We start from the raw sequence: 23,843 nt of genomic DNA on the forward strand, positions 1-23,843 counted from the left end.
GAGTGTGGGGCGTGTTTTTGTGGTCTGTGCTTGGGAATATCCATCCCGAATGGACAGCAGCACTATGATGGGTCCTGGGGAGGAGGTGGGAAGTCTCTGTGTCTGGGAACCCTCGCCCCTCCCCCCCCAGGGGTGATGGTGGTGGGGTGTGTGTGGAGTGGGGGGGCCACCTAGGGGGTGTTGGTTTCTGTATATTTGATCTCATGGCCAGGAATTTTCATATGTTGAGGTGGGGATGGAGGGGGGAGTGGAGGAAGTGGACCACGGGTGCCCCAGCAGCCATAAGTGATGAAGTCTTCATTCAGGTGTCTGGAGGCCAGGCCCTTCCCCTCCTGACTAAGGCTCCTCCCTCTTGCCCTTCTCTCGTCACTTCTAGCTGCTCCTCACTCTTCCGTGTCTGGGTTTTTGGGACTGGCGCCCATCCTTCAGGATGTATATAGCGTCGGGCTAGGGGTAGGGTGCCTCAGACAGCCCTCTCTCCCTCTTTGGCTGAGAACAGCTCCTCTGTTGCCTCTGACCGGGGTGAAAACTGGGCCGGAAGGCCACATGTGTAAGCACAAACGTGTGACGGCAGCGACTTATATATGACCCATGACCTTTATTAGAAAGTGGAGACCCAGCACGAGGGGAGCGCAGGCAGCAGCGGAAGGTCGTCCGTACTTGGCAACGCAACCTCAGAGGGTTCAGAAGGCAGAGGAGGCACCGCGCCGCAGCGTCCACCACGAGGGTCCCTGGGGTCAGGCTGTCCCTTAGAAGCCACACGCGTCTGAGTCCCCAGGGCAGCCCGAGGTTGGATCTTTGCCCAGGGCTGCGAGGAAACCAGTCGTTTAGACTCTTAGGGGTGGGGGGAGCTGCTAGACATGCGGCCGAGGAGCCCGGCCTCCCCGGAAGAAACGAAGAGACGAAGCGGGGAGAGGCAAGGAGAGAAGCCGCAGTTTGGTCAGGTCGGGCCGGCCGGTTCCCGCAGCCCTTCGGCCTCAAGTCAGGGCCTCTGGGAGGTCCGGGGCCGCCGCCGCAGGCGGGGACAGTTCGCTCGCGGAGCCGGGTATTTACGAAGCCGGAGGCGCTACGCAAACCGCACCAGGCGGCTGCGGCCGCAGCTGTGTTCCGGGGGCGCGCACCGGGCGGGCGCGCAGGGGGCGCACAGGCCGGCGCTCACCGCCACGTTCCCGGTGCAGGGCCGGGAGCCCGATACGCAGAGGTCCCCGCAGACGACCCCGGCCTGGGAGCTGCTGACACCTGCAGGTGGAAGACAGGGCTTAGTTCTCGTGTGAGGTCGTGGCATGCGGCCCCTGCTTGCTGGCCCAGAGCCCTCTTCTCTCGCTCAGAGCTCCACCCCTCCATTTCTATTTCCCAGCTCCCCCAAAATCCTCACACCTGAGCACTCCTTCCTGCAGTTTAACTTCAAGCATCTTTGATAAACTCTTAGCCCAGACCCTCCCTATAGGCAGAAATAGCAATTTTAAGTTACAATCATTCACTGCCACACCCCCTCCTTCCTTTTAGGGTCTTCCAACTATGGCCGCACACGCCGGCCTCCTGTTTTTGTAAATACAGTTTTGTTGGAACCCAGTGATACCTATTTGTTAAGTATTGCTTATGGCTGTGGCTGCTTTCACATCACATGGACCAAGCTGAAGAGTTGAGACAGAGGCTGCATGGCCCACAAGCCTAAAATATTTGCTATCTGCCCTTTAAGAAAAAGTTTGCCCATCTCAAGCCCTTATTTCAGAACCCACAGTACGGGTCACTGGTCACTTTATAGCACCAACGCCCTCACACAACCTTGTGGGGAGAGCAAAGAGACAAAAATTAGTTGAGGGGGAGCAAAGCTGATGAAATCTACTGTTAACCTGCAAATTCCCTCCTCCAAGTAATCTTGATGCAAATCAGATGCAAATAATATGCAAACATGCTCCTGGCTCTAAGCACAGTTTGGGGGGATGGAAGAGACATCCTCCCCACCGCTGAGGGCCTCACCTCTGCCCCTCACCCTCCAGCAGGCGCCTGTAGGTGGTGATCTCCGAGTCCAGGCCCAGCTTGGCGTTCATCACCTCCTGGTACTCCCTGAGCAGGCAGGCCATGTCCTGCTTGGCCTTCTGCAGGGCCTCCTCCAGCCCAGCCAGCCTGCAGCCGGCGTCAGTGAGGGCCGCCTCGCTCTGCTGCTCAGCCTGGCTTATGGCCCCCTCCAGCTTCGAGTTCCTGGGGGTCAGGAGAGAGTTATTAAGGCTCCCTGCTCTGGATTCAGGGTCAGAGGCCAGGCATCCACTGACCATCGACTGTCAGAAGAAGAAGGGACTTTACCCATTTGTTGGGTCATGGGTTGCAAATTAGTGCTCCCAGGGAATGTTGGCACAGAGTCTTTAGTTTTTGAAATTTAACATAAAAATCCAGAATCTGGCTTCTGTTGAAAAATGAGAGGATACGGCCCCACTGGGCCTGCATTTCCATAGGGCTGGCCTCAGTTGGATTGGACCAGCCTACTTCACTCATTACCACCCCCTGTGGATAGCTGAGTGTGTGATCACTGACCTAGAACAGTGGGCCAGAGAGGTGAAATGGGTGACCCCGAATCACGTCATGAGCTAGTGGCAGGGCTGATTTGAGAGCCCAATTTTCTCACATTTGATGTTTGTTCTTTTCCCCACACACTGGCAGGTGGTCCAACTTAGATCCCCCTGCTGCAGGCTAACCCATTCTCCTCCTGCACTGAGGGGTGGGCCAGGCTCTCGTACCTGGCACTCGGCATTCTCGACCTCGGCGGTCAGCCTCTGGATCACGCGGTTCAGCTCGTTGATCTCCTCCTTGGTGCGGCGCAGGGTCTCCCCGTGCCAGACCACCGTGGCCTTTATCTCCTCGCACTGGGGGGAGGCAGAGAGGCTCCTGAGGCTCAGGATGGGACATCCCACTGAACCCCATAGCTTGCACATCCGCTGCCCCATCCTGAGAGCGGCCTGCCCATCCCACCTGGAAAAAGGCCGAAGCCCTTTTAGCATCCTCCCTGCTGGGGCACTGGGCCCGCTCACCTTGCTGCGGTACAAGGACTCGGCCTCGGCCTGGCTGCCGCTGGCGATGTCATCGTACTGGGCCTTGATCTTGGCCAGGATGTTGTCCATGTTCAGTTCCCGGCTGTTGTCCATCTTGACGATGCCCGAGGTGTCTGAGATGTGGGCGTGGAGGATCTGGAGCTCCTGAGTGGGGAGTGGCTGGAGGGTAGGAGTTTCTTTGACCAGAGCCCCGCCTGGCAGCCCTCTCCTGGTCCTTCCTGTCCTGCCCTGCTTCCTCCATAGCCTCACTGTCTGAAGCCCGACCCTCCAAGGTGAAGTCTCCCCCAGCCCCGGGACCTCTCAGTGCTCCTCAGGCCCCGCGTCGCGAGGCTGAGAGGAGCTCAAGCTGGAGGTGCACTGCCTGATTTCAGTCGGGGCCTCCTGTCTCCATCCTTTGGGTCTGGGACCAGAATTTACCAATTTGTGATAATGGTCACCATAGTAATGAGAAACACCAGCCCATCTGGGGCATGGCAGTGAGACATCAAGCTACAGTTTTTCACCTTCTGACATAAACTGCCTCAGGTCTCTGAACTCTGCTCTGCACTGCCCCCACCCAAGGGTCAGAAGCCGAAATGGGGGCAAGTCCTTTCCGGTGTCTGACTCACACCCTCCTTGCTGCCCCACGGCCCTGCGGCCCGGCCCCTACCTCCTCATACAGTCGCCGCAGGAAGTCGATCTCCTGGACCGGGGCCTCCGCGTTGGTCTCCAGGTCTGATTTGTGCAGGTAGGCGCAGTCCACGTCCTAAAGGGGAGAAGGCGGCCCAGGGGTCTCACTGGAGTGACAACTTAGAGCTCTCCCCACCAGCGAGGGACACCTCACTGGGCTGGGCACACTCCCCAGACACCCTTCTTAGCTGCTCAGCCCAGTGCCTGGTACCATGGCATTGGTGAGGTCCTTTATGCCGTGAGGAGCAGGTTTGGGCAACAGAGGGGGATCCTGAGGGTTCCAGGCACTTCCTCTGGTTCCCACTGGAATGACTCCTCTGGAATCCACATCTAGAACTATCACTGAAACTTAGGATCTCCTGTAAAATGGGTCTATTCCAGTGATGCCCCACCCTCTCTGCTCTGGAATCTCATGGAAAGAAATCTAGATCTGTGGTCAGAAGAGGTCTCAGTGCAATTCAGGGCAAGACCCTGGACCTCTGTGCCTCAGTTTCTCCATGGTAACCCCTGCCTTCCTCATATGGAGGTGGCTGGAAGGACCTGGTGAGCGTCCCCATGCTGGCGCCTGTGCAGACGGAAGTCCGAGAGGTGAGGAACAACGGCCTCGTTCACGCCAGCACTTCCCACCTGTTGCCGGCCCGAGGATGCAGCCAGCCTCTGGCAGTCACGTACTGTCATCCACCCACATTCACGGAGTGCCTTCTCTCTGCCACACACAGGGCAGGAGGCAGGAGGCCCATGGCCAGATGGGAGTTACCCTGGATGGGGAGAAGACTGCCCTGCTTGAAGCGGGAGAGTACTCTGAGGTCTGGGGCAGCTCAGGGAGCACTGCGGCATTTGGGGAAAGGAATAGGGAAGAGGTGGTGCTGTGTGACTCTGGGGGAGTCCCTCAGCCTCTCTGAATTACAGAGAGCTCCCTCCTGCTTCTGCCCTCAGTTCTGAGGTGTGGGACAAGGATTCTGGGGTCACTTATCTTCTTCAGAGCCACAAATTCATTCTCAGTGGTGGCCTTTAGTGCCACCTCCTCTTCATACCTGGGGACAAAGGGCACAAGGGTCGGTGGCTAGAACTTCCATAGGCTGGCCATGAAGCCCAGACAAACACATTCCAGGAACCGCGTGTTCTGGAGGTGGTTACAGAATCCAGACGTGGAGGGACCTTGTCCATCTATTTCCTCCGGGCGCTCAAACCCAGCCACGTCACCCACTGCTCAGCCTGTTTCGGGGACTCTCATTCCTGATGGGGGCTGGGTGGGTACCCTGCATATTTTTGTAGGCCTCCTCTCTGCTTCTGGATCGTAAGTCCCTGGGGACAGGAACACTTCCCCCCTTTCCCCTCCTCCGTTCTTTCTCACCCCTGCCCCACCTCAGGGCCCAACACGGCACTTGGAACATAGAGTAGAAGTTCAGGAAGTGTTTGATGGATTAATGAAATAAACGCATGGTGATGAGGGAGCTGGAGCAGCTCAGACTCTCTCCGATGTTTAAGCTCCCATCCCAGAAAGGAAAAGTTCTCCCACAGGTTTCTTGTCGTTGTCTGCTTTTTGTTGGAAAGTTCTTCTTGTGGGCTAATCCAAAGCTCTCCTGCTTTAACTGAATCCCATCTCCTTTCTCCAGACGCTCCTCCCTGATGTGCTCACCTCTTCTTGTAGTTCCCCAGCACCTCCTGCACGTGGTTGAGCTCCAAGGTCAGCCTCCCGCTGTCGGCCTCCACGCACTTGGCATCCGGCCACAGCGGCTTCTGGTAGAACCTCCACTTGGCCTCCAGCAGCTTGTTCTGCTGCTCCAGGAAGCGCACCTGCTGTGGTAGCGGGAGAACAGTCGGTGGGAGGAGCTGCTCCCCCCAGCCCTGCTTAGGGCACAGGCAGACTCAGGACAGGACCTGTGGTGGTGCAGCGTACAGGACAGGGGGTGGCGGCACAGCCCCTGCCGAGCTCTCCTGGTCTGAGGAGCCATTGGCGGAATCCTTGTGTCGTGATTGCTTGTTCTGGCCTGAGTGAGGGTCTGTCCTGGTGGGCCTGGATGGGATGAGGAAAAGCTGAGGGGCATAGGCTGCGCTGGGTTCCTGTTGGGCTGGGGTGGGGGTGGCAGGTATGGGTGGAGGGTGGCGGCAATCAGGGAAGGCTTCTTGGAGGAAAGGAAGTTAGAGGAGGATTGGGAGGGATAGAGTAGGATGAAAGCCTTTCACTGTGAGCTCCCCAGGGGCAGGGCCCAGGGCTTCATTATCTCTGTCCTCACGGGCCAGCCTGGGGCTTGGATGGATGGTCAAGGTGGGAAGGCTACCTGGCTGGAGAGGGCAGAGAGGGCAGGCTCTCACTGAGCAGGATGGCTGGGGCCTGAGGAGGCACAGGGAGAGGGGTGTGGTCCCAGGTGGCCCAAAGTCCTATGTTGGACACTCACGTGTCCCTGCAGGCCAGGCAGGGAATGTGGATGGGGGAAGGTTTTGGAAAATAGGGAGGGTGAGGGCTGCGGGGGAGTGCGGCGTGCAAGCCCTCACTGGAAGTCATTCACCCTGGAGGGGCCCAGGGGGCTGCAGAGATGGACAGAGCCTGGGCTCGCTGTCCCGCTGCCGCCCACTCTCGGTGGGCCCTTGGGCGGCCCTGGGTCTCTATCCCTGACTCCTCTCTCTGCTGTGTACACTCAGAGGGCTGGGCTGCTGGCAGCGACCTCAAATATGAACCCTTCCTGGGCAGACTTCAGGACCGTGCCATCTCCTGGTGCCACTGTGCTCCTAATTAACCTGTAAATGGATTCGCTTGACATTTACACTTGAATGGAGTTGAAGGGGTAACTTTATATGACCACCACGGTTGTAAAACCAGTATCACAGGCAGACGTAAAAGGAAAGCATACGACATGAAATTCTGGCTGAAACTGTGGCCCCAGACAGCTCTGAACCTCAGGCTTGCTCTCTTTATTCAAAGTGGGAGCATAGCAAGCATCAGAGGGATGGTAAAGACATATTAGCACCCAATGAGATTTTCTCCATTGAATCTTAACTGTCTTATCAGGTGTTATGATGTTATTTAATGCTTTGATGTACCACCTAAAATTGTCACATCAAATATCAGCCGTCCCTAGTTCCCACTTCTGGAGACTGAGCTGAGAATTCTTAGGTCCTTCCAAGACTTACAGGTTCAGGAAGGGTGTGGTCAAGGACACTCATCTTGTCTGTAGGGACCCTGCCTGTCTGGACAGAGGTTGCATATAACAACAGTGCTATCAGACCAGGAGCCCCTGCCCTATACTCATTTCTGTGTCTGTCTGTGCCTTGGATGTGTGTCCATCTCTCCATCAGACTGGGAGCTCACCTGGACCACATCCCTCCAGCCCCTGACTACCTCTTCAGTGCATAGCCCAGGAGGGAAGGTTCAGGAAAGGCGTGATCAAGGACACCCACCTTGTCGATGAAGGCAGCGAACCCGTTGTTGAGGCACTTGACCTACTCCTTCTCCTCGTGCTTCACGCTCTGCGCGTTGGGGTCGATCTCCAGGTTGAGGGGCGCCAGGAGGCTCTCGTTGACCGACACGGTGGTGATGCAGGGAGAGCTGGGTGCGCGCACTTCGCCGGAGCGGTATCCGAAGCTGCGGCCGCAGGAGCCGGCCCGGAAGCCCCCGCAGACGCAGCGGGGCCGCGGTAGCAGGAGATGCCGCGGTAGGGGGCGGCCCTGATGCAGCCGCTGCCAGGCCGGGGCGCGCAGGGGGCGCCGAGGCGGGCTGAGCGGCAGGACAAGGCGCGGCGGCGGGACCGGACGGGCGCTGGACCCCGAGCCCGCGCGGCGCCTTATATCGCGGCCCGCGGGCCGGGCAGGGAGCGCGCGGCCGGCGGCTTTACGAGCGTGGGGTCGGCCCTCGCGCCTCGGGCAGCCGGGAATCCAAGCGGCCCGGCCGCCTCCATAAAACGGCGTTGCCTCCCGCCCGCGCTTTATGGGCCGGGAAGCGCTGGTCAGCTCCGCGGGCTGTGCGCTGCGACACCCTGCGCTCCCCCGACGCCGCTCCGCGGCCTCGGCCAGGGTGGCGCTGCATCGTGGGCCCCGACCCCAGGCTGCGCAGCCGGGCACCCCGCGCCCCCCATCGGTGCCAGCGCGGCAGCCTTGGTCTTGGTTATCTGGGCATCTCCGCCCGGTGCGGGGGTCCAGTGTGTGTGTGTGTAGCCGAGGGGTCTCTGAAGTCACTCCTGCAGATTGTTCTCGTGACCTTGGACAGGGGAACCACCTCTCTGAGCCTCAGTTTCCTCATGTGGAAAATAGGTATAGGAACAGTGCCCGTCTGAGAGTTGTTAAGCACCTAATGAGATAATGCACGGAAAGCGTTTAGGGCCCCACCTAGCACTTAATAGGAACCGTAAATGTTTGTTTATTTGTTTGCTTGTTCTATTTATTCTATTATTAATTTGCCATTCATCCTGTCTCCCTTTGGGCAAAAACTTTCTCTTCCCTCTTTCTCAGAACTCGGCTCAGAGCTCCTCTCCTAGGGAGTGTGGTGTCCTCTCTGCTCCGGCAGTGATTGATTGCGTCCCATACCCCTCTCCACTCTGCTTGGGGGGAGGGGAAGGGAGCTGCATTTATGGAGTGCCTACGGTGTGCAGGGCTTTATAACTACCGTATGGTCTCATCTAACGCCGAGGGCATCCTCTAAGGTCAGCATTATTGTGCCCATTTGCCTGATTAGGAAGGGGCAACTCAGAGTGGTCCAGGGACTTGTTTTAGGTCAAGCAGAGAAGGCTCCACCCAGGGGGCAGAGTCAGAATCTGAAGGGAAGCTCCCAGCCCTCCCCCATGGTACTCCTCGCTCCCCGCCAGGGTCTGAGTCTTGGGGGTGGGCTGAGTGAGGGTGGAGTTCTTCTCCCAGGCAGGAGCCCAGACTGCCAGGCTTTGGGTTCTTAGAGAAATTGGCCTGATCCAAAGTCTTATCCTCAGTTGTTGCTTGGTCATGACCACTGGCTCTGGAAGGCCATATCGCATCATCAGAAAAGTTAATTATGCATCCGGTTCTTGGGCGGAGGAAACCAGAGTGTGAACTCAGCAGCCAGCATTAAAGAGAAACCTGCAAATCACCCTCAGCTTCCTTTGCTTTTAAATATGAGTTGTTGTCCTGCAGAGGGTAATTAAATCCTGGAGCCCCAGCGGTCACCACGGCCAACTGTGCCTGGCTGGCATCCCCTTTCCAGGGAGCGCCCCACTGCCCCCTTTGCCATCTTTCCCACACTCTCGTGGGCCGGAGTCCCTGGGGTCCAGCCTTGCTTTTGCAGGAGACTCAGCCCATCCTTCGTGTCGGCCTCTGTGGAAGTCGGAGCCCAGCTCTACAGTGTCTCGTGCGTCCACTTCCAGCTCCAACTGGGGTTGCCAGCTGTGTGACTAATGGCTTTGGGGCTATGCAATTTTCTCCAGGAATATAGTATTGGAGAAGTCTTTCCTTGGTGTCTCCCTCACAGAGGAAATGGACTTACCGTGAAGTGTGGAGACCTTAAATTAGACTCATGGAGGCACTTACATGATGCTTGCTTGGACCTGTCTGGATTTTGGTGGGCGGGTGGAGCAGACTTTCTGTGCTATCACACTCAGTGAGGAGGTTAATAATCAGCCTTTGTTTACACAGATAATTAAGTGCATTTAAAATCCAGAGACTGGAAGGCTGCAGGCTGAGTTGTGCCTGCTAAGGTCACAGCCTGAAGGGGATGAAATTGAAAGGTTTGGCAGCTAGAGCAAGGTGGTCCTCCAGATTGTCAGTACTAAGCGCTGGCCCAGCCCCAGGGGACTATGTGCCCTGGGTCCCCTTCATTATTCTTGGGACCCAGTGGGGATTAACGGGCTGAAGCGTGAGGGAGTTCAGACACAGTCACGCACAGCCTTCCCCGTGGAGAGGGTTGGTAGGCGTGAGTGCTGGGGAGGAGGGGGGCTGCTCCATTCTCCACCAGATCTTCTAGAACTCACTCCCTTGCCCTTTTAATCCCCAATCCACCGGTCTATTGATGAAAAGCTAATGCTCTGTCTTGGTTGTCATGTCTTTAATCCCTCTGTGGGCCCCAGGAGTCAGTTCAAGGCAGGGAGCAGACACGTGCTGAGCGCCGAGCTGGAACCGGGCTCAGAGTGTGAAGGAGGAGCCTGCAGCCCAGGCCGGGCAGGCTCCACACTGAGGGCCTTGCTACAGAGCCGCAGGGGGCCTGGCGCCAGGGAGGAATGCCGCGTGCCATGGGCAGTTGGCAGGAGAGTGAGCCGCCACTCCAGGGGCTTGGGGCCAGAGGTCAGGGCAGGGTCCTTGGAGGAGATGGCAGGTTGGCTGGGCCTGAAGAAAGGTGGAGAATTAGCTGTGCTGAGATGGGAGAGGGGAGGAGGATTCAGACAAAGACACAAAGGAAGGGAGGTCGCAGGATGCGAGAGGAAAAGTGGGCGGTCCAGTTTGGCTGAAAAATAGGGGATAGATGAGGGCAGGGGAAAGGAGGCAGGCTGAGGGTGGGTGGTGGATCTGGTGGATGGGCGGAGTGGCTTAGAATGTCAAGCTGAGCCTGGAGGAGCTTGATGTGGAGACGGCCATGCTCAGAGGCGTGTGAGCAAATGGGACATGGGCATAGTACATAGGGTGTGTGTGTGAAAGTGTGTCTGTGTGTGTGTCTCCTTTGGTAACCCAAGGCATCATTATGAAACGTCTTGAACATCAACGTGCCCATTTCAATGTGCTTCCTTCTCCATTGGATAGTGGTCAAAAGTGCTTCTGGGATCAGACACCGCTGGGGTTCAAGCCTGGGCTCCACCACTTACCATCTGGGCAAAAATTACATAACATGTCTGAGCCTCAGTTTCCTTTGTATCTAGAATGAAGATACCACACTTTTCCAGGGACGAGGTGAGGGTAGTGAGGTGTGTGTGTAAAGCACTAGTACAAGGCCTGGTGCATAGTCGGTGCTCAATAAATACCAGCTGCTATTATTACTGTTGTCGTTGTTATTTCCCCTCTGTTGCTCACTGGGCACCCCAGGTACCTGCTCTGGTAACCATCCCCCGGCTCCCCCCTTCCACCTCCCATCCTGGGCCAGCCCGCTGTTCCTGGCCTGGGAGCTGTGGTCTCCTCACACGGATGCTCTCTGGCTGGGAACCCCAGTCCCACTGCTCACTCCAGGGTCAGACCTTGTGGGAGAAGACCCTCTGAAAGGGTCCCAGGCGACAGGGAGCCTTTTGATAGAGGCTGTGTGGAGAGTGTGGCCCTGTGCTGATGGTCTCGCTGAGAGAGACTCTGTGTTGGGTGGGGCTGAGGGATCGTCAAGGCTCATGGGAAGGGATGGAGGTGGATGGGCTGGCTGGGGGTTTTAGGAATCCGGATGTTTGGAACCCTCCCCCAACACTGGTGACACACAGCCACCAAGCTCCTGGGTCCTGCTGCATGAAGTGGGTGAACAAATAATGTGTCGGTGGTGTGGGAGCCATTTCCGTGCTTTAGTGAGTGTAGATGCACTTTCCCTCGGCCCGTGCCCAGGGCCAAGGGTTCTAGGTTGCCCTGAAGTGTGGGTCCCTGCGGCCTTGCCTGCGGGGCCCCTGGAAGGCTCTTCCTCTCAAAGCTGCCCCCTCCCTCACCCCTAAGATGGCCCGTCCTTTGTCCCTGCTCTCAGCGCATCTTGTGGCCCAAACTGAAAGACGGAGGTTATGATTCTAGCTCACCACCTGAACGAACTTGTCCCAACCCGGCTTCCCGTCCCCACCTTCATCATCTCAGCAAGTGCAGAGTGCACGGGCCTCGCTTGACTCACCCTCGGGCGCCCTCGGGCCCTCCGCTGTGGAAGAAATGCTGCTGAGGCTTCAGTGTTGCCTGAGTGTAGGATTTTCCAAAACTCCATCTTGCTGATGTTACCCAAGGAGAGAGGAGAAATGACTGGGAAGTTCCCCAAGCCCATAAAGGTGACAACGCGGCCACTCCACACGGGGAGGCGGGCAGACCCAGGTGTCCGGGTGTATAAAAGGGGCAGGCAGCGGGGGAGAGGACAGCATCCTCTGCTTCTTCCTCTGCCTTCGTCTCCTCCAGCCTACAGCCACCATGACCTGTGGATCAGCTCGCTTTAGCTCCTGCAGTGGAGTCCGCACGTCCAGCTCCTGTGTGGCCACTCAAGGATACAGCTCTGGCCGCACCTTCAGCTGCTCCTCGGCCTGTGGGCCCCAGCCTGGCCGCTGCTGCATCACCGCCGCCCCCTACCGCGGCATCTCCTGCTACCGCGGCCTTGCCAGCGGCTTTGGCAGCCGCAGCGTCTGTGGGGGCGTCCGGGCTGGCTCCAGCGGCCGCAGCTTCGGATACCGCTCTGGTGGCCTGTGTGGACTTAGCGCACCCAGCATCACCACTGTGTCGGTCAATGAGAGCCTCCTGGTGCCCCTCAACCTGGAGATGGACCCCAACGCGCAGGGTGTGAAGCAAAAGGAGAAGGAGCAGATCAAGATCCTCAACAACAAGTTTGCTGCCTTCATCGACAAGGTGGGTGTCCTTGATCACACGCTTCCTGAGTCCCACCCATGCTCAGGACTCAGGCTGAGGCAGGAGGATGGGGTCCAGGTGAGCTCCCAGTCTGATGGAGAGATGGACACACATCCAGGCCACAGACACGGAGAGATAACAGGGCAGGGATTCCTGGTTCGATACAACTGTTATTAAACACAACCTCTGTCCAGATTGACAGGGTCCCCAAAGAGAGACAAGGACAAGACTTAGAACTGCCTGTCAGAGAGAGGAGGCCATACATGCACACAAGATGCATAAGAAATACACATAAGAGATAGGAGCAGGACCACAGGGTCATCCTTTGGGATGATCCTGCTGCCTGGAACTCCCAGCCCGATCTCACACACAGACACACACACATAGACACACACTCATAGTGAACATGGGACCAGCTGAGGCCTCCTGGGCAATGCTCCCTCCCAACAGGTGTGGGTCAACAGGAGAGTTAGCCAGAGAAGGTGTCCTAGGGGAAATCTCTGTGATTTGGGAGGGGATTTTGATCCCTGGCATGGTGACCCCGGGTATGAGAAAGGATGTCTCCGCTTGGACATCTCCAAGATCATGGGAAACTTGGACTAATACTTGCAACCATTTCAAATGATAGAGAGAGGCCCTGGTGTGTGGGGGGGGCGGGAGGGGAGGGAAAGGCTGACGTGGAAGCTGGGGGGGGATGGGTCCTCCAGGATGCCAGAATTATGGGCAACTGGATGGCTGTTCTTTGGGGCCTCAGGTGCGCTTCCTGGAGCAGCAGAACAAGCTGCTGCAGACCAAGTGGCAGTTCTACCAGAACCGCAAGTGCTGCGACAGCAACCTGGAGCCGCTGTTCAGTGGCTACATCGAGACGCTGCGGCGGGAGGCCGAGCGCGTGGAGGCCGACAGCGGGAGGTTGGCCTCGGAGCTCAACCACGTGCAGGAGGTGCTGGAGGGCTACAAGAAGAAGTGAGTGTGGTGGGGCCGGGCGTCTTCTCTTGGAAGGGGATACACGATACGACAACGGGGGGGGGGGGGGGGGCCACTGACCGCGCTTGCTTTAGAAACTTCTTTCTTCATGAACCGGCTCTGTGCTTTTATCAGCTTCAAAGGCAGTGATGGGAAGACACATGAAGAGAAGAGAAGCTAAAACAGCAGCTATGAGCCCTTCCCCATGGCATTATGAACTTTTCAGGATGACCATCCCTATTCATCCATCCATCCATGCATCCATCCTTCCATCCATCCCATAAACCTGGTCTGAGCACTTACTCTATTCCATTATTGTGCTAGGTACCAGGGGTACAAAGAAATGACACCACCTCTGCCCCACTGTTCCCACCCGCTGGTTCCTGTTGCCAATTCCACCTGCCTTCCCAGATCTAAGCCCGGGCAGTCAGCTTATTATATTAGATGAATAGCAAAACCCAGATCTTTAAAATGAGCAATGTTTATATAAGTTAGAGAAATGTACTACTGAGGATATGGGTGAGCCAGGTGTTTCAGAGCTGGGGGGAGGGACATGGATGACAGGGGTATTTCAGACATCCCGGGGGAGGGACATGACAGGTCAGGTTGGGGTGGTCTTTCCTCCCTTCCATTACTAGCCAGACCTCCGAATAATTTCCCAAATCCCTTTCTTTTGTGGAGGTATGAAGAGGAGGTCACCCTGAGGACCACGGCAGAGAATGAGTTTGTCAGAATCAAGCAGGTGAGTCGGTCTGCCCGTGGGCCAGCAGCCTGGGACTCTGGCAGCCCCAGGGGCATGCGGTCCTCCCTCCGTCAGTTCATCAGCTCATACTTGATTCCCCCGATGGAAGGGCATTTTCCTCCTCACACCCTGGGAGGTCCATAGGGCAGGAATTCTCTGGATCTGCCTTTACAGAGAGTCCCAGAGAGGTGGAGGAACTTTCCAAAGTCACATGCTGCATTTTGCTACTGTGGGAGGGAGAGCTTAGCTTCCCGACCCTCAACTTCTGGGTCTGTGCCCGTGACTGGCTTTGCCGGGCTGGCAGTGGGATTGGGGATTCCTCCAGGGTGGGACTGGGGGAGGTGGAGTCCCCTGGAAAACCTCTACAGCATCTGGGGACTGCCTGTGTGTCTGTGTCTCCAGGAGGTGAACGGTGTCTACGTGCGCAAGGGAGACCTAGAGGCCAATGCCCACAGCCTGGTGGAGGAGATCAGCTTCCTGAAGTCCCTGTATGAGGAGGTGAGCATCGGCCGGGAGGGCGTTGGTCACCCTCCTCTCTCTGTCCCAGGCCAGCCTGTGTCCAGAGCAAACAGACAGAGGGGTCTGCAGGCCTGAGGGCTTTGGAAATGGTGGCTCCACATGTGTGTGTGCATGTGTGTAAAGGAAGGATGTGAGCTCTGTTCTCCTTGGCTCGGGATGATATATGTGATGTGAATGGCTGTTGGTCCCCCAGGAGATCCGCGTCCTCCAAGCCCACATCTCAGACACCTCGGTCATCGTCAAGATGGACAACAGCCGGGAACTGAACATGGACAGCATCCTGGCTGAGATCAAGGCTCACTATGATGACATTGCCAGCCGTAGCCGGGCTGAGGCTGAGTCCTGGTACCGCGGCAAGGTAAGTGGCACAGGACAACTGCCTCCACACATGGCAGTGGGAGGAATGTGAGGTGTATATTAGAAAAGGCTTCTTTTGTCTGGGGATTCTGATCTTTGGGATGATAGTAAAAGCGCAGAGAGGGCTGAGGTTGTGGGGGTAGGGCAGGGCTGCCATGTTTGGTTGCACAGGTTGAGCACTGTACAACCTGCACTATCATCTCTGCTGTCCTGAATGGTGGGATGTCCCATCCTAAGCCTCAAGGAGTCTCTCTGCCTCCCCCCAGTACGAGGAGATAAAGGCCACGGTGGTCCGGCACGGGGAGACCCTGCGCCGCACCAAGGAGGAGATCAACGAGCTGAACCGCATGATCCAGAGGCTGACCACCGAGATCAATAATGCCAAGAGCCAGGTAATGGTTGTTTGGGGCTACCCGGGTCCCACAGGCAGTGTGTGCCCCGTGTGGATCTCACCATTCATCCCCCAGCCCATGTGCATGAGTAGGGTCCCTGGTTGTAGTCACTCAGGGAGACCCAGTGGATAGGGCAGGAGGACTGTTCCTGGGGTGTTCCCAGCTGGGTGGGAGGCCTGGACACATGCAGGAGATGGACGGAGAGACCCAGGGACCACAACCCACCCTGTTCTCTTCTGGGTCCCCAGAACTCCAAGCTGGAGGCGGCTGTGAGCCAGGCTGAGCAGCAGGGCGAGGTGGCCCTCACTGACGCCCGCCGCAAGCTGGCTGGGCTGGAGGAAGCCCTGCAGAAGGCCAAGCAGGACATGGCCCGCCTGCTCAGGGAGTACCAGGAGGTGTTGAGCTCTAAGCTGGGCCTGGACATCGAGATCGCCACCTATAGGCGCCTGCTGGAGGGCGAGGAGCAGAGGTGGGTGCAGCCAGCACGATTGGGCTCAGAGCCTCACCTGCAGACCTGACCCGTTTATTTGCCCCATTACTTTCCCAGCCCCCATTTCTTCTGCTCCCATCTTGGAACCCTTTCGGGGTTCCTCCTTGCCATGGGGAGAGGCTAAAAAGAATAGTCTTCATTGAGGTCCACTGCTTGATTTCCAATAGTCTTCTTGTATGATTTAATTAGGGACAATGGTTTGCTGGATGTCTGAGGGGGAAAAAAATCCCTCTGATTCATAGTATTTGCTGATTCCAGTGGTGTAAATACTTCCATCATGGCTGATTTCAAGCTACCAGTCTGACTTCATGAAGAATTGGCCAGACATGTGCAAAAGAGGCTCTGTGAGCTGGTTGCAGAACACCACTTGTTAGGGGCGAGGATAGAAGGGGACCTCAAGCAGAAGGGGAAGATAGAAAGAAAGACATATTTCTATTAGGGAGATGGACAACCTGAGGCCCAGGGAGACTGCATTGTTCCAGGTCATGTAGCCAGTCTATGGGGCGGGGGAGGTGGGCTGGAGTTGAATTCCTGGGGGCAGATGAAGAGATCTCTGCGTCCCGCTGCGTTTTGGCAGGTCCCACTTCCCAGACAGATTCTGGGAGAGCCCGCCCCTTGTGCTCTTTTGGGATAGAGTTGGGGAGATGCTGAGCTACGGGGGATGCTAGACCTCAGACCTTCTCCTCGGACCTTCTGGGGGGGGGGACTTGGGTGATTCCTTGGGTGACCGGGTTCAGAGCTGGTGACCACATGACTCCTGGGATCATTGCCAGGAACTCCTGCCCGGTCCTAATGCTGACCTTTTCTCTCCCTCATCAGGCTGTGTGATGGCATCAGCTCTGTGAATATCTGTGAGTAATTCTGGCCCGTAAGGGAGACACCGAGGTTAGACAGCGGGAAGAACATCTTAGCTCTGAGGGTGGACAGACCCAGGGCGTGGGGGTCCCATTCATTTCCAGCCACACAGTTACAGAGGGTTGACAGGTCCTGAGTGGAACAATTCCTCACTCCAGGCCTGTCAGGGTGCCGGTCTTATTTTCTCCCTATTCAAACACGCTGGTCCATGTTCCAGAAAAGTGTCCAACACTTTTCTGGATTAAACAGGTATTTTATCAGCTCGGTGTCCCCAGGGAGGTCTTCCTGAAATCAGTTACAAAAGAGTAGATTAAGAAGGGGTTGAGATGGACTACAAGATGGACTCCCTTCCAGTGAGAATGGAAGTCCCGAGGACAGACCACAGGGAAGCTCCCATTGTCTGTCCTCGGAGATGTGGCTGAGCAGGAGCTGTCCACCTGGGTGCTCTAGGCTGGTAGGGAGGGAGTTCTGATTGGAGGTGCGGGCTGTTTGGGACCAGCTCCCCACCCCCACCGAGGGTTCTGACTTCTCATTATTGTCCCTGTGCAGGTGTGAGCAACTCCCAGGGCGGAGTCGTATGTGGGGACCTCTCAACCACCCGTACCTGCACCATCAAGTCCCGCGGAGTGGGAATCTGTGGCAGCAGCTATAAGAAGTGTTAAGTTGGCAGGGCTTGGAGGAGCACCCGAGCCCCCAGCCCTCTCACCTTCCCGAGGATCCCAACTGGCCCTTCTGCCCAACCTGACCATGTGCAGCCTGGTGGCGGGTGCGATAGCTTGATCTCATGTGGACCCATCTTCCCTGCTGTCCGCTTCTTGTTTCTCGTTGCGTGGGAGTCCCCTCGACTCCTGCCTTCTCTGGCTGAGAAAGGCTGTTGGGAGGAGTGACACGTGGATCTGTTCTGTCTGAGGATTCTGGGCTGCCTGAGCCCATGAGGAGGACAGCCCCTCCGCCCCCCACCCTCCCTTTCTCTTGCTCGTCCCTTCCTTTCCCAAATCTTCTTTTCCTCCTTGCTGTCTGTGCTTAAAATAAAGTCATATAGTTCCTGCCATGGTTGTCAATCTTTCTGTCCATTATTTCAGGCCTGGAGGGGTGGGTGGGATCTCCAGGAGGGCATTCGACACGGTGGGGGCTGCTAGGGCCATGCCAGCGATCCATTCAATCGTGTGTTCAGGGCTTGGGGTGTAGAGCAGGGGGCTCTGAGGGCTCAGGGCTCCCCGAGGTAATTCTCCAGTGCTGGGAAGCGTCTGGCAGAGGCTTGTAGCAGGTGCTGGGCAGTGTTACGAGAATGAATGAATTCGTCTCCAAGGTTCCCAGCTGCCCAAAGGGCATCTCCATTTGAATGTTGCCCTGATATTTGGAATTCAACATGCCTTCAAAACATCTCATCATTTTCCCCTCTACTGATGCTCATTTGTGAGCTTTCCCTCTTTCTATCAGTTCTTCCTGAAATCTCCAGCTTAAAACCTATTTTCCCCACCCAATGAGTCATCAAACCTTGTCAATTTTTTCTTTGAAAAATGCCACCAGGAACTTCTTTTCTTGCAATATGTTGGACTAGGAACTCTGAAAAACCCTTTGTCATAAGTCACTTAAAATTCTGCATTATATACTTAAAAACTATGTTTTAATTCATCAACTATAGCAAGAAGGTATGGGAGATCATCAGAGGCAAAAACAACAAGAAAGCATGACTCCAGGGAGGGATGGGAAGGGATGCAGCAGGTTGGCATGTCAGGGGCACCTGTCGGTCACTGGTGGAGTGGGAGGGAAGCCCACCGTGCTCACGGATGGGGCACAAGAGTAGGCCCCTGAAAGGGAGAGTGGACGCCATGTCCCTAACAGACAACTGAGGCCGTCTCCAGCACCGGGGGAAGCAGGAAAAGACTCTGCAAGGGGAGAGGAAGGAAACGGGCCTTCTTGACCCTGGCTTTGGGTAAAGGGAAAAATGTTTTCCCTGATAATTCTGAACTACAAGTTTGCCCTCACATAGGTTTGGCTTGGAGTTCATATTTTTTTCTGTGGTAAAAACCTACAACACCCAAGGTGAGAACATAGTTTCAAATGAGCCCAGATTGATGTTTCCCCCCTAAATCTGGCAAAAGCAAATGCAAATCCTCTCTAGAGGAATGCCATGAAAACTCAGGCTTCTGGGAATTCTCCGAGAGAGTCCCAACAAATGCAAGCTCACAATTAAACAAAGGTCGCGAAACGTGAGCAAAGATGCCATCATAAGCGGGAGTCAGCAGAAGCACCCCACTCCAGAACCCTCCCTGTGAAGACTGAGGATACTGGAATTAATCAGAGGCAGAAAAAACTGGGTGTGTTTCATATGTTAAAAAAAAAAATAAAAGAATACTAATACATAAGCTAGGAATAAGAGCTTTTTAAAAATAATAGACTGACTCGAAAAAGAATCAAATAGAATTTCCAGAAATGTAAACTATAACAATTATATGAAAACCCCAACAGATGGTGAAACAACACATTAGGCCCAATTAAAGAGAGAGTAAGTTGACAGATAAATCTGAAGAGATTTCCTGGGATGTAGCACAGAGAAACAAATAAAGGGAACATATGAAAGAGAAATCAAGAAGAATGGACCCCAAGATGGCCCAGATGTTGGAATGAGCAGAAGAAGACTTCACAGAAACTGTTATATGTTTGGAGAACTAAAAGGGTATATAATCTTAGTGAGTGAAAACAGAGAAATGGAAGCTATAAAAAGAACACAATGAAAATTCCAGACTTGAAAAGTGCCGTAACTGAGATGAACAATTCAATGAATGGGGTGAACGGCAGATTGAAGGTATCAGAAGATGGTGACAGTGAACTTGAAGACAGAAGAATAGAAATTTTCCAATTGAAACCATAGAGAAAAAATATTGAAGAAAAAAATAACAGAGCCTCAGAGACCTGTAGGACGTTATCAAGGAATCTAACTTCTCTATAATAAGCATCCCAGAAGAAAGAGAGAGTGAGAATGAGGTGGAAGAATAGTTGAAAGAACAATTTCCTACATTTGATGAAAAACATCAGCTTATAGTCTAAGATGTCAGAGAGCCCCAAGCACGATAAATACAAAGGTATCACAGGCATATCATAGTGAAAATCCTGAAAACTGAAGATAAATAAGCTAGAAAGAAACCAGAAAAAAAAGGTACATTACATATAGGGGAGCAATAATAATTACTGCTTACCAGTTATCAGAAGCAAGAGGGGCCAGACAACAGTAAACCCAGAATTTTATAATCAGCAAAAATACTCTTCAAAACAAGGGTGAAGGAAAGACATTTCAGAAACACAAAAGTGGACTGAATGTGTCACCACCAGACCCGCGGGACAAAGAAAGGATGACGGAGATTCTGCAGGCTGAAACGAAACGACATCAGACTGAATCTCAGATCTCGAACAGACACTTTACAAAAGGAGATGTATTAAGGGCCAATAAGCTCACGAGAAGTAGCTCGTCGTTCTTAGTCATCAGGGAAATCCAAATTAAAACCACAATGGGAAAAAAAATCTAACACCCACGAGGCTAAAATGTGAAAGACTGACAATACCATGTGTGGGGCAGCTGGAATTTTCATGGGGTGTAAAGTGGCATAGTCACCTTGGAAAATAGTTTGGCAGTTTCTTATAAAGTGAAACATACACTTAACAAATGACACAGCAATTCCATTCCTGGATGTTTGTCCAAAAGTAATGAAAATAGATTCACACAGAGACGTGTATATGAATTTCATAGGAGCTTTATTCATAATAGCCGCAAAGTGGAAACAATCCAGCTATTTATCAACTGGTGAATGGGTACGTAAACTGAGATGTATTCATGCATTGGAATATTACTCAGCAATAAAAAAGAATGAACTAATGACTCATGAAACAATGTGGATGAATGTTAAAAACATTATGCTAAGTAAAAAATGTCAGACACAAAAGAGTTTACTGTATACTCCTAGTCACATGAAGCTCTAGAACTGGCAATACTAATCTACAGTGACGGAAATTAGGACGGTGGTTGCCTGGGATGGGGTGAGGTGATTGACTGCAAAGGGGCATGAGGGGTCTTTCTGAGATGATGGAAAGGTTCATATCTTCATTTAGCAGTGGTTAAATGGGGACATACATCTGTTAGAACTTGTTGATTTGTGCGTTTAAAATGTGTGCATTTTATTGTATGTAAATTATATCTCAAGAAAGTTGGTAAACTAATGATTTAAAAATTTATAAGACATCTAGAAATAAATCTAACACATGTGAAAGATCTATACCTAGAGAAATATAACCTTTATGTAAAATGTTAGAGGAAATGAAAGATAACAAAGCAGATTTAACTAAATGAAGAGATGTATCATGTTCATAGATAAGAAGCTTTACTTTCATAAAGATATCAATTCTCCTTAAACTGAGTTACACAATCAATGCAACTACCATCAAATTCCAAACAAGGATTTACATAACTCTTAACAAGTTGATTCTAAAATTTATGGTGAGGAACAAAGATCAAGAATAGTCAAGGCCCTGATGAAAAAGAATGAGTCAGTATTTGCCCTTTCAGAGATTATGACTTGTTATAAAGCTATAGTAATTCAGTGTAGTATCCACACAAGAACAGATAAATTGACCAATGGAACAAAATGGAAAACCCCTCAAGTGACATATATATTGTCTATTCTTGTGTGTGTGTGTCTATATATATAATATAAGTATATTAAATATATAAATGAATTATATATAATACATAAAGTTTTATATATATATACTTTATAAATCTATATCTATATCTCTTTGATACATAAAGCTGTGGTATGGCAGATCAATCAGTAGCAACAGAGGGACTATGTACCGGTTTTCCCTATGGAAAAAAATGAAATTGAATTCCTGCCTTTTATTATTCACAAAGTCAGTTACAAGCAAATTAAAATGATAAATGTCAAGTGCAAAACTTTAAATTTTTTAGAAGAAAAAATTAGAGAATGTCTTCCTGACCTTGATGTATGGAAGGATTTTTAAACAAGGTACATAGAACGCTTAATATAAAAGAAAAGATTAAATTAGTCTACATTAAATTTCAGAACTTTTATTTATCAAAATATTCCATAAAGTGAAAAGACAAGCCATAAATTTGAAGATGAAATTTGTGATACATATAAATGACAAAGTAGTAATATCTGGAAATATAAAGAATACTTATAATCCAATAAGAATAAGGCAAACAACTCAAGAGAAAAAATGGGCAGAAGAAAAGGAAATACATACGAATAATAAACATTTAAAGAGATAATTCAGCCTCAATACTAATCATGAAAATGCAAAGCAAGACCAAAAATGAGATTGATTACACCAATAATTATTGAAAATTCAGATGCATTGGAGAGGATATGAATCTTTTCTACTCTGTCGATCAAAGTGTAAGTTGTTATTATAATGACTTTGGCCAGTAATTCTTGTCTTGTAACCTTGAACATTTGACCATCCTATGGCCCGGAAATTCAACTCCTGGATGTCTATCAAAGAGAAATTCTCATATAAGAGCATCAGGGGACATTTAGAAAAATGTTCATAGCACCAACTTTGTAAGAAGAAAAAACAAAACAAAACAATAACAGAATTACATAAAATCTGGAATATTCACTCAATAGAATACTATGAATCTTAGTGGAGGAATCCTAATTACATAATACTTTTTTAAAAACCAAGTCTCTGTGTACCATCTTTTTTATAAAAAAAGAAAACGAAACAAGAAAAGCTAAATATATCTTTAGGCATATGCACTTATGTGATAAAAGTAACAAGCAAGAGAATGATGACACACATTCAAGGAAGTGGTGACCCCTAAGGTGAGAAATAGGGGACAGGGTGGGGAAGGAGTGCGCAGGTGGATAAAAATTAATAGTAATCTTTTGGTTCTCGTGTCAATAAGTGGGCTCACAGGTATTTCATTTTCATTATATTATTAAATAAATAATAAAAGCAATGTGCTATTTATACGAAATGAACCCAAAACATAAGATCATAAATTGACAGTGAGAGAATGTGTCAAAGTGATGGGCTCGTGTATTGCACACAGCAGGAGTAATTGTTCATTAAACTTATTTCAGTTCATCTGTATGAATATGTATGTAGGTACCAATTCATGACATAAAATATATTTCTTTTGTGAGTTGTGGTTAAAAACGTTCGACAGCCCATATCCTGAAGAACCTCTTGCCAAACTACACCAGCAGTTATGTACAAAAAAGTTCAAAGCAGCATTACTTGTGATAACAGACATAAAAACACACATATGTATGGGCCAGCCCCAGTGGGCAGTCTAGTTGTTAAGTTCAGCGTGCTCTACTTTGGTGGCCCGGGATTGATTCCCAGGCACAGACCTACACCACTCGTCTGTCAGTGGCCATGCTGTGGTGGCAGCTCACATAGAAAAAGAGGAAGATTGCCAGTGGATGTCAGCTCAGGGTGAATCTTCCTCAGCAAAAAACCCCAAAAAACAAAAATCAAAAACCACGCATATACCTACCCATAGGAAAATGGAGAAGTATTCATAGATTGGAATACTACACAGCACTGAAGATAAAGAATGCTACATGCACCAGAAAGAATGAATCTCACAAACAGAATGTTGAGGAAAGAGTACATCATTGAAGCACACAGTCTAATTCTATTTATACAGAGCTTAAAGGTAGGCAAAACCAAAGAGTTTCTTAGGGATTCACACACACATGATAAAATGATAAAGAAAAGCAAGAAACGATTAACGCAAAAACCAGCATAGAGGTTACTTTGGAGATTGGAAAGGGTCAGGGGTGGAGGATGCTGTGATCAGGAAAGCCCACAGGGGGCTTCAAAGGTACTGGTGGGTACACAAGGATTTGTTTCATTACTGTTGCTATTTGAGTCGTCAAATGTATGTTTTACATGCTCTTTGCACGTCTGAGAAATGTAAAAAAGGAAAAGAAAATGCCGACAGCAGCTTGAGCTCTCTGTCCCTGGATACTCCCTCAGTTCAGAGTCATCATCCCAGATTTCCCACCTAGTCTTGGAACTGGAGTCCCCAGGCCCAGGTTCTCTCCCTCCACATTGCTACCAGACAGGCCTTCCTAAATTCCATTTCACACCAGGCCACTGACCTCCTCAAGCACCTTCTGTGGCTCCCCACTGCCCATTCCACAAGCCCAAGTTCCTCTGTTCCACACATTTCCCCTACCTGAAGTACCTGTCTTCCCCCTACCTTCTCCTTCCTTCAAGGCCCATTCCAGCCCAGGGACCTCCACTTTCTCTTCTGGGTTCACAGAAGGGCCCCTTCCACCCACGGTCAGAACTCTGCAATTGTAACAAGGTGAGGTCACAAAGCC

General features: G+C 52.1%; 2 protein-coding genes and 1 long non-coding RNA gene across 3 annotated transcripts; 1 reads left to right on the forward strand and 2 right to left on the reverse strand.

Annotated features, from left to right (window-relative positions):
- Positions 1 to 578: 578 nt before the first annotated feature.
- Positions 579 to 8,345, reverse strand: LOC103558890 (keratin, type II microfibrillar, component 7C-like). The gene is given in 9 exon segments (XM_070619707.1): positions 579 to 1,239; positions 1,981 to 2,202; positions 2,728 to 2,861; positions 3,027 to 3,191; positions 3,697 to 3,792; positions 4,669 to 4,750; positions 5,356 to 5,513; positions 7,116 to 7,734; positions 8,317 to 8,345. Coding segments are annotated over 9 exon segments (1,695 nt in total). The 3' UTR covers positions 579 to 1,049.
- A 3,286-nt stretch (positions 8,346 to 11,631) lies between these two features.
- On the forward strand, positions 11,632 to 17,534 carry LOC103558873 (keratin, type II cuticular Hb6-like). The gene is made up of 9 exons (XM_008532105.2): positions 11,632 to 12,167; positions 12,922 to 13,130; positions 13,812 to 13,872; positions 14,275 to 14,370; positions 14,585 to 14,749; positions 15,015 to 15,140; positions 15,389 to 15,609; positions 16,450 to 16,481; positions 17,035 to 17,534. Exons 1-9 carry the CDS (start codon positions 11,739 to 11,741, stop codon positions 17,145 to 17,147), a joined length of 1,452 nt encoding a protein of 483 aa, XP_008530327.2. The 5' UTR covers positions 11,632 to 11,738; the 3' UTR covers positions 17,148 to 17,534.
- LOC103558872 (uncharacterized) lies at positions 16,603 to 23,810 on the reverse strand. Its single transcript, XR_546856.2, has 4 exons — positions 23,720 to 23,810; positions 17,232 to 17,356; positions 17,090 to 17,131; positions 16,603 to 16,770 (listed from the first exon to the last, which is right to left on the reverse strand). It is a non-coding gene; the product is annotated as an uncharacterized lncRNA (long non-coding RNA).
- Between the last annotated feature and the right edge of the window lie 33 nt (positions 23,811 to 23,843).

This window comes from Equus przewalskii, chromosome 5 (genome assembly GCF_037783145.1).
Source record: "Equus przewalskii isolate Varuska chromosome 5, EquPr2, whole genome shotgun sequence".
Classification (NCBI taxonomy): Eukaryota; Metazoa; Chordata; class Mammalia; order Perissodactyla; family Equidae; genus Equus; species Equus przewalskii.